This window comes from Chrysoperla carnea, chromosome 1 (assembly GCF_905475395.1).
Source record: "Chrysoperla carnea chromosome 1, inChrCarn1.1, whole genome shotgun sequence".
Lineage (NCBI taxonomy): Eukaryota > Metazoa > Arthropoda > Insecta > Neuroptera > Chrysopidae > Chrysoperla > Chrysoperla carnea.
In genome coordinates this window covers 933,377-948,551 of record NC_058337.1, presented here as the reverse complement: position 1 = coordinate 948,551, position 15,175 = coordinate 933,377, and the positions used below count along the sequence as shown (strand labels likewise).

General features: G+C 28.4%; 1 protein-coding gene across 1 annotated transcript in view; it reads right to left on the bottom strand.

Annotated features, from left to right (window-relative positions):
* The window catches only part of LOC123290461 (calcium-activated potassium channel slowpoke), a 165,836-nt gene that overhangs the window by 28,345 nt on the left and 122,316 nt on the right, over window positions 1–15,175 (bottom strand). The window contains exons 7-11 of the mRNA XM_044870664.1: window positions 13,621–13,731; window positions 11,783–11,888; window positions 6,870–7,022; window positions 6,348–6,503; window positions 1,889–2,001 (exon numbers count right to left, since the gene is read on the bottom strand). Of these exons, the coding sequence (XP_044726599.1) occupies window positions 1,889–2,001; window positions 6,348–6,503; window positions 6,870–7,022; window positions 11,783–11,888; window positions 13,621–13,731 (639 nt within the window). The remainder of the gene's footprint in view (window positions 1–1,888; window positions 2,002–6,347; window positions 6,504–6,869; window positions 7,023–11,782; window positions 11,889–13,620; window positions 13,732–15,175) is intronic.

Genomic DNA, 15,175 nt, shown 5'->3' with positions numbered 1-15,175 from the left:
TCGTCTGACCTTGGAAATTGCTATTACTAAGGTGTTAGACATGTTTGTTATTTTGAGTGTAGCTAAAAACTTTCAAGGTCCCAAATAAGAAAATTATTATCCCCTCAAATTTGCAGCGATTTTGAAGTGACTGTTAAATATAACGCATGACCCCGAACAAAAAAAATATATAGAAAAAATGATGATACATTTAAAAATGCTTCTAGATTAAAATGTTTGTGGATTGAGATATTTTATATCACAGGTGTGTGTTAAAAAGCTGGTTATTTTATTTACAAAATAGTAAAAGAACAGTAGCGTATTGTTTTATTAAAAAACAGTAGCGTACAATACATAAATTAAAAAAAAACGCATGCAAACTTAAAACAACAAAAATTAAAAACTGGTTTCCCTTACAAACTCACTCTAAAGTCATTCACAGATCAATCTCTATGTCAATATTTATCTAAAAAATACAATCTCAAAACATATTTTTTTTAAATTTCTAGGAGCGATTTACAGAAAACACATGACCAAACATTTTTTAATGACGGGGGTCAAACAAATGAGCGGTGGGGTTAGGGTGTTCATTCTACTTTTTTTATGTACAGCGATTATTTTTCTTGCAATTCTACACACGATGTCCAGTTTTCAGGCAATGTAGCATAATTGTACTTTAACGGTTTTAAACGAAAATGAAATTTGTTCTTGTTCGAAGAAGATCAACGTCAAAGTTGAACCTTTCATAAAAGATCAAATTTTTCTTCGGTCATTTTTCCCAAAAAAAAAAAACCGTTTTATTAGCTGCATTGGTGAAAGTACACGGTGTATAATTATTTGGTAAGCATTTTACTACGGAAAAATTTGTTTAAACAAATACAGAAAAAATATTAAACAAACTAAAAATTCAAATAATAAATATACAATTGTGGAAACTCGTTAAATAGATAAAGAGTTCAACGCATCTCTTTCCATGAATATACCTCCTCATAATTCGGTTAAAATTTGAGTGTACAGTGTAATTCTCGTATATAGGGTGGACCATTTCAATCTATAGCTCGTTTTGCAATTAACTAACAAAAAAATCTAGAACAAAAGTTACAGAGTTTGATGGGGGGGGGGGCATCATGTTCTGATATCAGATTGGACCTAGTTCTCCGGATTGCTTTAATGGACAATCTAGATCCAAAAAGGTAAGAGATGGAGGAACGCTTTAAATTGGATAGTTGATCCCATGTTTTCGAAAATCGTTAACTTTCGAAGAAAATACGATCTAAAATATGTCATTATTGCATTTAATCGAAATAAAATACGATAAAAAACAGAAAAGATGTAAGTTTTTATCGCGAGGAACAAGGATATGGCCTGGCTCTTTTATTTTTTACGAAATAATTATCGATTTGAATCGAATTCAGAATCGTAAGCGAAAATAATTTTTTTAAACCTTTTTATCGTTTGGTTATATGTATTATTAATTTGAGTTTTCATACAGTGTTTGTATCATTAATGTAATAATATTGCCTATATTTTTATTTTAAGTAATTTTTTATATATAGGCAATAGTTATTACATAAATAATGAAATTATTGTGTGAAAGTTCAAATTAATTAAATAATGAAACGTGAAATTAGTTATATTTGAACGAGTGGTGCTAAAGCAGTTCTGTACGATATGAACAGGTAGTATTCGATGGTAAATAATTTGATAACGTTGAATCTCGGACTATTAGAATTAATTACTAACACACACAAAACTTTACTTGAAATAATTAAAAAAAAAAAAAAAATTTACGATTATAAATTAAAAATTTTGATCAAAGGATGCATCACCGAAATACAAATATTTTGATTGATTGATAATTGCGTGTGTTAGAATGAGGTTAATTAGGTAGATTTTTATTATTGCTTACTCGCTGGCCTGAGGGAAGGACATCCCTGTGAATGAGGGAGATAATGTTTCTGTATACATCTCGCATCCTGTCCCTTGTAAATAGTCATTCTGCCACGCCTGCGTATCGGGTGACTGAAAAATACAAGACAACAAAAACTGCTTGTATTTCAAATTTACGAAAACAAACAAAAACATTTTTTTTTTGATTAATCCGTATTAGTCTGTTGAAAATGTTGAAAAAATATGAAAAATGAATATCGATCTCTTAAATAGATTAACGGTAGTTTGCAATAGGGTTTCTGCTCGTGAATTATCGAAAAGACCGTGATGTTATTAGTATAGTTTATAAATATATAGTAAAAGACTTTTTAAGAGCTGGTAGGATAGTTCTGGTTTATTGTTGATTTGTTAATTAAAAAGAGCAATTTATGGTATAACTAAAAATTTTCATTTGATTAAATTGAGATCATTTATCAGTCTAAATTGTAAGAGAATACTCGTGCCTCGAGAAATAAAAAGGTGAGAGATCCTATTCCGCAACCCCATGCCCCAAAAATTAAGAAATTACATCACCAATGAGATTTTGTATAAGCTTTCTTCATGTCATTGTCACCATTATCTTACATAAAAAAAATTAATCAGGCATCTTTTTTCACCAGGCTGGGAAAACTTTTGATTACTGCCAAAAGCTTCAAATTGAAGGATATCTGTTTTTTATACCATGTATATATGTAATACATATGTCAAGGTATATTAAGTTTAGTTCCAAGTTTATAACGCTTTAAAATATTGATGTTACGAACAAAATTTTATAAAATCACTTCATTAGTCCATTGCCGGTTTTCCGTCTGTCATCACGATAGGTCATAAACGAAAAGAGATATCAAGTTGAAATTTTCATAGCGCACTCAGGACGAAAAAAGTGAGATTGAGTTCGTAAATGACCAACAAGGTTCAATTGGGTCTTGAGCCCGTAGGACCCATCTTGTAAACCGTTAGAGATATAAAAAAGTTTCTTGTTATCGCGTTCCAAAATAAGAGATCGACATTTATCGTTTCTTATCTTTTCAATATATTAGACAAAATAAATTAATCAAATTGAACCACAGACTGAAATTTGAAGGCTGATTTATACTCCCAAGCAAATAATAGATTTGGTTACTTAAATTATGAAACGAAACTTAGGAACCCTACAATTTACGTTGAGAAACTCGACTCGTTTCAGAATTTAAAGAAAGGCACTGATAACCAATTGCAAATTTGCTGGGACTTTTAAACAAGAAAAACAAAAACAAAATTGTTAATATACATTTTCTGGAATCTATACGGCTTCATAATACTCGTTCTTGATCCCCTAATTCTATAAAAAAAATATTAGAGTACCTGGGAAAATTATTAGATACATATTATTTTCGTTATGTTATAGTTTTTTTCTTTTCGTCTAGCGGGTGAAAAGGACGTCAGAGGGGGGGGGGTTGTAGTTAAATAACATTTACAAAAATTCCATTGTCCACAAGTGAGTTATTTTAAACGGTCCAAAGAACAAAATAAACAAAAAAATTAAATATATGCGTTTAAACATTGACTTAGCAAAAAAGTATGGAAAATAAAGAGTTAAAATTGGGGAATATTTTTCGAATGACGTTATTTAAAAAATTTAAAATTCTTCTTGCAAAAAAACGGTAAGATCCGTTAATTCGATCATTTTGAAATAAAGTCATTCGAATTGAAAAATTTAATTACACAAAGCATAACTAAAAAGTAACCGGGTTCAAAAAGAAAAAAAGAAAACAAAATTTTCTACAATTTTACTAATAAAAAAAATGAAATTATGTCAAGTCAACTATGGAGGTATAAAAAAGAAGGGAAATAATTATCACCACATATCTATCACATAGTTTTAAAAAAATCGAAGGGGTCCGGGGGCTCAGAACAAAAGTGAAACTTTACTCGCTTTTAATTTTTTTTTATTTACAATATATTAACGAACGGGTAACACGTGCTCACAACCTCACAATTTTAATGCATGTGAAACGTATACATAGTGGTTTATACAAAGTGTTCGATAATTGTGATTGGATGAAAGATATCTGCGAATATCTCAGAAATTACACAACATATCAAAATTTGGTAGATAACTTTTTTGTTCATCTTCATGAGCTAAATCTTGTAGTCGAGTTTTCCAAGATTAATTAAAGAACACCCTGTATACCAGGTGCTCTTTAATTGATTGCAGAACTTTTATTATTAAATTTTTCTATCAATTCACTCTCTGTATTCATTTTTTGAGTGTTGCGCGTAAAAAAGTTTCACTTTAAGATAAAAATAATAAAAAAGAAAATTTGGAGAAAAATCACTAAGTGATATTTATAAAAGGTAACATTGATGTAGCATTATGATGAAAAACTTCATCAAAGAGCCAAAATCAAGCATTTAAAAAAAAAATAAATTAAAAAAATTAAAAACATTGACTTTAATCAAAGCACATCAAAAAATGTTTACAAGTAACTTAAAAAAAAAAAAAATAATAATAAACGAAATTTTATAGGGAAAAACTTAATCATGTGAACGACTCACATCACCTCTATATACATGTATGTTATTAAAAACTTCAATTTTACTTTTATTATGCAAAGAATCTGTTGATGCTTATGATTCTGTACAAATTTAGAACTAACCATTTATAAAACAAATTAGCTTTAAGGAATAGAAAAAAAAACGAAAGAATTTACTTAGCCGACAAGAATTGAACTCTAATATCTAGATAGTAAATTAAAAAGTTTTGTTTTAACCTAAAAAAGCATACAAGTTGTAGCTCGCATAATTCTGAAGATTTTCGTTTTATTATTCGACTTTCAAGCATCAAAACTGGCTGAGATATGTCACATTTTACGATGAGTACTTTTTTAAAATTTGTATATATAAAATGATAGGGTGATAACTCGAAAACCGTTCACTCAATAAAGATGATAAAAGTAATTTTGATTTGACAATTATTTAAGATTTGCTATGATGTAAATTGTACAGTCTTTCTTAAATATTATTCTGCAATTTAATATAAAATTAAATTTGATTACTCAGCTTCTGACTATAAGTGCTTTATGAATGGATGAAAGATATCTGGATATATCTCGAAAACTACGCATCAGATCGAAATTTGTTAATAATCTTTTTCGTTCATCTCGACGAGCTAAATCTCGCAGTAGGCATTTCTACGGTCAATTAAAGGACACCCTGTATTTCTATACAGGGTGCAGCGTACCATAATATTTCATAACTCTTGTTATATTGTGATGTACATAGAGGTAAAAGTTAATTTTGGTGGTAAAAATTATATCAAAATTAGAAAGTTGGGTGGATGGGTGGTTGTTTGGGGGTGGTAACAAAAAGAAATGAAGTAAATAAATGTAATTGAGAAAAAAATTACAAAAGCATTGTTTTGTATTCAATATTATTTGAATGTTATATTTTTTCTCTGAAAGGAAACAAAAAAAAATTAAATCAAAAATACATTTAAAAGAGAGAAACAACGATATAGAGAGAGAGAGAGGGGGGTAGAGAGAGAGAGATGATGTGCGGTCGATATTTATATAAATAAATGATGATTTTATTATTCTGTCGCCATTTTGATTGAACTTACTCAGTTGCTTGCGCAAAAGGCATTCCTATAAATGTTGGACTTAACGTTTCTGTATACATTTCCATTCCAGTGCCTCTTAAATAGTCGTTAGTCCATATTTGCATGTCTGGTGACTGTAATCAGCAGTATTACTTATAGTACAGTTAATAAGCCCTGGTGCATTGGAAAAGTTGGCAAATAGCAGCGATTTTAATGCACATTTTTGTGACGTGTTTATAGGACCCCAAAGAATATGCAACCAACTTAACTTAGCGATAGTGGGGGGAGCATACAGCCTTAGCAGGGAGTATATATAGCCCAAAATAGTCTAAAATTCTTATTTTGGCTTAAAATAGTCACGTGTAGGTATTTTTGTTCTCTGAAAAACGAATCCGATGTCAGATTACACGGATTCTGTCACGTATTCCGAAAATCGTGCCATTTTTTCCGGAAATTCCGAAAAAATTCCATCAAAATTTAGTATTTTCCTTTGTGGCAAAAAAGTGAAATTCTTGTGTAAAGTAATCTGACATTGGATTCGTATTCAGCGACAAAAAAAAAACATTTTCAGAAAATTTTGGGCTAGATATAAGCCCCCCTCCTATGACTATGTTAAGTTGGCTGAATATTCTTTGGGGTCCTTTTAATACGTTACAAAAAGTTTCATTAATATCGGTGTTATTTCCCAACTTTTCCACTGTTGACATTTTTCTCCGGCCTATTCACTGTATTATTACTCAATATAATTTTTTTTTTTGATTTTTATTTACATTTCATACCAATGAAAATAAAATTGTTTTGAATTTAAAAAAAATAAAAAAAATCAATGAAGAATATAAATAAATAAGATGAACCTTACCGTTTTAAAGGAGCGCATAGCAAACAGGTTTGCCATCATTGTAGAAAACCCGGGTGCTAGACACGATTGCGCTATAAATCCCAATTTCAGTTCTGCCAGGCAAATGACATCATCTCCTTGTTTCCAATCCCATGATGGAATGTTTAACAAATAAGCCTGTTTGAATATAAATAATTACTTTAGTATTTTTTAGAATTACTCAATTTTTTAGGTAGAAAATCGATTTAGATATTAGGTATATTGAAAACGGTGAGGTTTAGTGAAAATTGTCACGAGTCAAAAAATGCTTGGAATCGTCCAAAATATAACATGTCATGGCTTTTGTATTAATTTTTTGACCGGATACGGCTGTTTAAGTAAATTAGGCTGTTGACTAAACGGCTAATTTAACTATTTGGCTGCGATATATACACAACGTTAGTGTCTAAATATTACTGATTGTTTATTGTTATTGTTGTAAACAATAGATTTATTTATCGAAAATGTATCGATTATCTCTCAGCTGCAAAGAATTAAAATTACCTTATTATGATATTGCATAAGTTGAATAATAACACGGATATCATCACTATAATTTTTGATTGAAATCACTCTCATAATGTTAGCGGCATCTTCTGCATCCGGATCTTGACAATATTTATTTGCCAAAACTAGACAGGCATCGGCTTCATGGACCTAAGTTACATATTAATTTTAAATATATCAGATAAATATTTAAAAAAAAATTAAATTTAATAATTTCATTTCAATTTAATTTATCCAAACATTTGGTTAGATTTTGCCTTAAAGTCACGAATTGCAAAAAATTAGTTCAAAGAAAATGAAATTCCAACACGAAAATTTTCATTGGAGTATTTTTTCTTCTAAGAATTTCTTTTTTGATTTATGACTTTTTCAGTTGTTCATGAGTTTAGACCATGTTCAGGCCTTCTGGGCTTTGTGTATGAATTTTTATTGAAAAGAAATTATTTTTATAATTTGTGCGAAATTTTGATTAGAAAAAAAATATTATTGAATTTAAAAAAATTCTTATTGAAAAATTTATTGTAACTAAAAATTTTTAATCATTCTATTATAATTATTAAACTACGCGTGCGCATAACTTTTTTGTTTGTTTATAAAAAAACTAACAAGAATTAAATTAATTATTTATATAGTCCACAGTACGTTTAAATTTTACTTTTGATACGAGCTTAAAAAAAGTTGCAGAGTTTTAATAGGATAGACCATGTTCTGACATTATATTGGATCTAGCTTTCCGAGTTCCTTTAATAGCCAATTTTGAACCCAAAAAGTAAGAGATAGGATAACATTTTAAATTAGAAATTCTAGAATATGCTTTAATATGAGGATCAACTTTCTAATTTAAAATGTTCAATTATCTCTTATCTTTTTGGATCCAAATTGATTATTAATGCTACCCGCAGAACTAGGTTCAATCTGATGTACCTCGTCAAATTCTGAAACTTTTGTTTGAGTTATTTTTTGATTGATAACTACAAAAAAAAGCTATGTCTACATAATAAATTTAAAATGGTTTGATATGTTATTAAACGATAAATACGTATTGTGGACTAATAAAAAATCTAGAAAAAAATGTAATTAATCATGCTTTTGCGTAATCGAATGTGTTCGAAAAGTTCTAAATAGGATTCGTTCAAAAAATTAAAATTATTAATGCAAAAAAAATCTACAAAAAAAAATACAAGAAAGCCATTCACAGTGTTTATTGTTTTTATTTTAAAAATCATTTTTTTGTACGAAATGTTTTAAGAAAAGTTGAAATTAATTCAAGATAAAATAGCAGCTGCAAAATGATCCAAGAATTTATAAGCGCGGGATCTGTAGCAAATTCTATCAAGGGGTTTGTGTGTGTATTTTTATTAAGTCTTTATAAATGTACCTGGGAGTCCCAAATCGGAGCCTGTAGAACTTGCTATTCTTGTGAAAATGTGCCAATCATTTCGCGTAAGATTGAATTTTTTTATGTCAGCTTTATTGGCGTATCTCTGGGCAGATTAAGACAGTTTCCTACGCCTTGAACTTACCACTGATTTATAGCTGAATAATTGTAAGAATGTGCTTATCACCAATCTAATATTAGAATCCACCTCGGAATCTAACGGAATTAGCTGAATATTTGTACAAACTATTATCTTGATAGTACAAATGTTGTACATGCGGTCACGCGTCAGCGTCCATAGATATTCAAGGTTAAAGGTCGTAAGGTTATTTTGAGAATATGAAAGGTCGTAGAGTTGTTTTACCCAGAACAATAATAAATTGGCAATGATCTATAAAATCGGCTCAGTTTGCAAAAGGCTTTAAGAAAAGAGGTAATTTAATGGAGAGTGGTCTTAGAAATGTTTCAAGCACGAGTTTTGGGTTCCGTACCCAAAAAATTTCAATCGGGGATATTTTAATTTTGAAAATTTCATTTGTGGGCTAAATTTGTTTCTTGGACCTGTTACTGATTGAAGTTTATTGTGTTTAAGGCTCAACTTTTAATAAAACATTTATATAATTTTCTTTTTGAAACTACATTCCTTCTAAAACTGTTTTAAATGAAATTGAACGTTTTGTTTATTCTGTATTTGTATGAAAATAATAAAAAAAAAAAAAAAATAAAACTTTCTACTTGAATTTATCGAACAAAATGTATTAATTGAGTTTTTTTTTTAAACTGCAATGACCACTTACCAATGGTGAAATTTTTTTTTAAAGAGCTTATTTTGAAATAATTTTTTATTTAAATTAATTATTTATTTAAAATATTATTAATTTAAAAAAATTCTAACTCTAAACTTCCTTTTTTAAATATAACCTAAATATTTTTATTATATTTTAAAAAATAAATTTTTTTTTGACTATGAATTCAAACTGATCTGTTTTGGCCAGGTTTTGTCGTAATTATTCCTGGTGCCTAAAAATATGTTTAGGGACATTTATTGAAAGGGTGTGCTTGCAAGGAATTATGTGAAAAATCATTTTGAATAGAATATTTATTATCCGAGAAATTTTGGTGCAATTGAAATTCTCAAAATCATCGAACCAAGTAGAAACTGTGTGTTCTAAGAATGAATTTCTAAGACAAAAATTTATGATTTAACTTTTTATTTTTGAAATTGACGAATAATTAATGATTAATTATCTTTTTTATTAATATTTCTCGAGTAATATTAGAAAAAACTTAAATTTTACCGACAAAACCGACAAAAATGGCCTGATGATAAATTATAGTAAATTTTATTCTCTACAATTTTGCTTATTATAAAAATTTAAGTTTTTATAATTTTAGCCGATAGTTAACGATGCTTTAATCGTTAAAGATGCGCCTGGTTAAAGAACGCCAAACGACTTTTTATCTTATAATGACTTAAGGAATACATAACTTTTTATCGGTTCAATGATTCTGGGTTTATGTTCTGGTTAAAATCGAAATGTTCTGACGATTAAAATCGGTCTTTTTTTTTATAAAAATAAGAAAAATGATTTTTAATTAAAAAGAAAAATAAGGTTATTCGAACCGGTTGTTCTTTTGTAATTTTGAATTTTTGATTTCAATGGCAAATTTTAAAAAAATTAATAAATTTCTATTCAAAGATGATAATTCATTGAAAAACGGTAAACACAAAACACCTATACTTAAAAAAAAATGCAAATTTTGAATATTTATAGATCTAAAGTGGTAGGCCGTAGTATTTGGTAATCATTTCAAAACGGCTGGTAATTTAAGTGGCTGCTGCTTTGAAAAGTACGAAGGGAAACATATCTTTCTGGGAATCTGGAATATTTTTAATTACGGAGCAAGTGACTCATTCATCGCAAATAATAATAAATTTTATACTTGTCACTAGGCCTCCAGAAAGGTAAAGCCCCCACTATGATAATTTCGTATTTAAAAAAGGTGACATACACAACATTGGGAACTTCCTTACAAACTTACAGTCTTTCGAAATGACTGGCAAATACGTCTGGCAAGAAGAACCAGAAAAAGAATTCTACTGCTTATTTTCCTACGCTAAAATTTAATTACTATACAATTTGTCAACTTAAAAAAACTTCTTTTAAATTAATCTACGGGTAAAGTATTTCTATATTTCAATATATTTCTACTTTCTACGAATTAGACTTTAATTAAAAAATTCGTAGCGCAGAAGCTACGTCAGCTAAGTGAATTCCCTCAGAGATTGAAAACAAAATTCAAATTTTTGTGCCTGGCCAGATAAATTTTAGCGTCTACGATTGTTTTTTTGTCACACCTTGTCATATATCCATGGGAAAATGGATAAAAATTGAAAATAACAGGAGCAGTATAAAAGTATAAAAGTAGAATTAGTTTGAAGTGGAAAAAAATCAGAGTAACTTTTTTGATAATTTTATTTAGGAGTAAAATTTAATTAAAGTATAATTCTTAAGAAGTGAAAATATATTCGAATAAAAATATTTTAAAGTAAAACTACTTAAAAGTAGTTATATTTAACAGTAACAGTAAAATAAAGAGTAGAATTCTTTTTCTGCTAACCGTAGATCTATTTGCTTCCTCAAAACAAAGGTCTTGAAAAAATCGCACACTTATTTATATAAAAAAAACAAAACAGTAAATTATGGTGCAAGACGTTGAAGGGAAAATGACTAATCGTAAAATATTAATTATATAACGGACCTTCTATATATTTTTTTTTCTGTCATTAATTAATTTATTAATGATTGATAAAACATTTAAAAATTGTATTTACAAAAAATTAAAAGAAGAAAAAAATCACACGAAAACACAAAAGCGAAAAAAATATTGTTAGTTTTGTTAAAGGATTTCGATGATATACGAGGTTGTACAATAAATGTTCGGAAAACTCCCCCGAATAGCTACAAACCATACATATCGAATCAGAAATCAGAAAAATATGTACACGAAGACTTTACATAACATGGGTTGGGTTGGGTTGGGTTGTCTTATTTTTTTTAATAAGATGTTTCAGGGAGATTTTAATATAAAAAATTTCTTGATAGTAAATGCAAAAAAAGTTTTAAAACTTATAGATATGAATACAAATTTCGAGAAAATCAAGTGGAAAGCCGCAAAAATGGTCCTAATTTCCGAACGGAGAAAAATAAAATAAAAAATGCACGAAAGAAGCTACCCCTCTTGTATAATAACAAATATAATAATTTATACATAATGTAAACAAATAATATATACTTCAGTGAGTGACATTTCGTTAGGGATCAACTTCATGATGTTAAAAATGGTAACTAACTTCCACATGTAGTTTTCGTGGCTCACCAAAAGAATTATAAGTATTGCGTACACATTTTTTTTTGTTTCTAGAATCGACATTTATTTTTCGAGTTATTCGAGATCAACTGTATACCCGGTACATTTTTATATGTGGATTTAAGGCACTTTTGGTATGGGTCTCACATATTAAGCTCACCTTGACCCTCTGTAGGTCGATTGGATTCATAATAGTCCCTTGGAAAAATTCCACCGTTGTAAAGTGTCGTTTGAACAAGCCTTCCAGTTCGAGATCAGGTGGTTTCCTAATTATTAACAACCACAAATTGGTTAAACCACAAATTAAATTCATTTGTTTTTATTCAGTAAAAATACAAACCCTTCTTATTTAGTTTTTTGTGGGTGTTTTATAAAATAAAAAATTATAAAAAAATATATATGAATTAATTTTTGTTGACTTCGAGTTGAGACATAGTTATTGAAATGAATACCACGATACTCGAAATAAAATTGTATATTAAGAAATTTTATTTAAAAAATACACAACAGACTTTCATTTCGGTAAATATCGATGAATAAATTTAGCTACTGAACATGGTTGCGTTGCAATCGAAATATCGATATTTAGCGAAATTTAAATCTGTTATATCTTTTTAATTCTATTTTTTAAATAAAATTTTCTAAATATACACTTTTATTTCGAGTATCGTGGTATTTATTTCAATAACTATAAACAAATATGTTTAAAGTTTTGATGTCTGGAACTAGAACGCATTTGATAATCTGTATTATTTGAGTGTGTTTATATAATGAGGCAAATAATTCCTTAACATACATTTAAAAAAATTAATAATGAAAAAAATTTCCCAAAATGTTTGTGGACCAAAACATGCTTCTTCAAAATAAAAATTTAACTTTTTTTTTTATATATACATTGGCGTTTCTAAATCTAGTAACGTGAAACGTTTGTAAATATTATATTTTCAAAAATAAGTTCGAAGGAAAAGGTTTTGATAGCATATATCTGATCCCTTGACTGGAAGCAGTATGTGTGTGTACACAACTACTATAACCAATCCTAAAATGAACAGATTTAGTAAATTCAGAGAATTTTGATCGCCCTGGTTCCTAATCCATTTGTTATTCCTGGTCCTTTTAGAATATGAAGAGGATCTTTTTAAGACTATAAAAGTCAACTTGAAGATGTGCTACTAAAAATTACTCTAAGACTAGAAATACCAGCATGACAATTGGTAAAAGAAATGCGCCTAGTTGGTGCAAACACTACGGTCTTGATCCGCAGTCCCTCGCAGCGCCATATTGTCAGTGACGAACGAGGCTTTGTTGAAGCAACAGGTGACCGTGTAGTTTTAAGAATTTTTCGTGCTAAGAAACGGTAAGTTTTTTTTCAATATCTTTCTGTTTCGATTTTCAAACGTTGTTTACGTTTCTTTTTGTGGAGTTATTTTACGAGGGAAATATAATTTTTACAAACGTTTTCAAATTGAAAAGAAAGTGGAATAATAATTATGAATAAAATATTTAGAAGAAGCCAAATAAATATTTACGAAAACAAACGCAATAATTGTAAAATCAAAGAACAAAAATATCAAATTGTGTTCAAAGATCTCAAATTGTTTATTTTCCAAAAAAATAAAATAAAAAGAAAATAAAATTAATTGTTTTTACTTAATTTTATTATAAAAATTCAAAATGTCTACTTGAATTAAAAAATAAATACAACTGAATTGAGTGCGAGACTTAGAGCAATTTAATTTAGTCTCAAATAGTTTTAGTAGACTGACCTTGACACGCTCAAGGTCTACTGCATTCATCATAGTACCCTGAAAAAACTCGACAGTCGTGTAGTGACGTTTCAGTAACCCTTCAAGCTCCAAATCTGGCTCTTTCCTGAAACGCCAATTACGTCACAACAAAAATATATCGAAGTTTTAAGACAAAAGATTTTCAAAATCAAAAAAAGTTATTTATTTAATATAAGAAAGAAAATTTATTTAAAAAAAAAGTGTACATCACCTGTGCAGAAAGACTACTTCCACATCGACGTCTTCACGATCTTCATGAAGAAAATCCTTAAGAAAATGCGAGACTGATTCATAAGTGATATGTCCACAGACCACAATATGCCTAAATTACCAAAATCATTCTATTAGTTACATATTTTTATTAGAGAAAGGCAAGTTTTTTTTTCTTTTTTTTTTTTTTTTTCAAATTAACTAATTTTGGAGCAATTTTTGAAAATTTCTATTTGTAAATTCTGCTGCCCCCAAATTATTATTTTTTTTTTGCAATTTTTGTTTTGGTTAAAAACTGGCCTCAAAATCATTTAATATGTTAATTCAGTTAATTTTACTAATAGACCAATCATTAAAATTTTTCATATGGCACGATCGAAAATTGTCCGATGATGTGTGGTAAACCGAGAGTGACTTTCTATTTTTGTTTGTATTACCTACAAGCTGAGATAAACAGAAACGTAGTGACATACTAATAACGTATGATAGATTGTTGTTATAATATATTTTTATCCAATAAGCCAGACTGACGAGTTGGTTAAATGGGTTTGTAGATTTGTTCAACGGACCGATCTCAGTCAATGCGTTAATAATTCGCACAAATCAGAGACCTGGCAAGTGAATGGTATACTTAAGAGTTCAGCTCGAAAGTGATGGGATGGAAAAAACTGTTTTCTGGGCAATACTGGTTTGTACAAATGTTTCAAACTTATTTGTCGAAAAGTTTTTTGAGCTTGTGAATGCAGAAAAAAAACAGTTGATGCTTTATATCATAAAAATCCATTTTTAAAATCATATAAGATACATAAACAAACAAATTCAAAATTTAAAATTTTTTGTTTTTAAATTATGACTAAAAATAATATTTGTATCACGTAAATAATTTTTTAATACTTTAAAAATATCGTAAAAGATAAAATTTAATATTTAGTTGGGCTAGTTTTTGACGTTTACAACGTCAACGAGGAAATTTCAAGGGTTAAGATTGCACCAACAAACAACTAAGTATATACAGAGTATATTCTGTCAGACCACTTAAGGAATAATACTTCAATGTTCGATCTGCTTTATAAAAATCGTTTTTTTTCTTTTTATTCTAATGATTGGTTTATAATTAAAATAAAAATATTAATAATTTACCTTGATCCATAAAAACAATACGATTAAAATTCATTTTCAAATATGTGTTTTCTAAATTCTAAAGTTATTAAAAAAGTGTAAAAACTTTTTACTAATTTTTAAACTAGGAAAAAAAACTACTTTACTAAAAATATTTTGAAAAATTTGTGAAGCCATTCTAATTCAAAATAAACAAATTATTTTATACTAAGAGTAGGGATGGCAAAACTTTTATATCGATCTATCAAAATCACAATATCGTAATATCATAATATCATAATAAAAATATCTTGTGATAAATATCGATATTTTGTTAATAATTTTCGATCTGAGGCCAAAATTTCCGAGCTAACTAACCAAATCATTAATAAATTTATCCATGGATAGAGCACTCACAAATAGGAGATTGTCTTTATCGTTGCATTTAATAATCATAT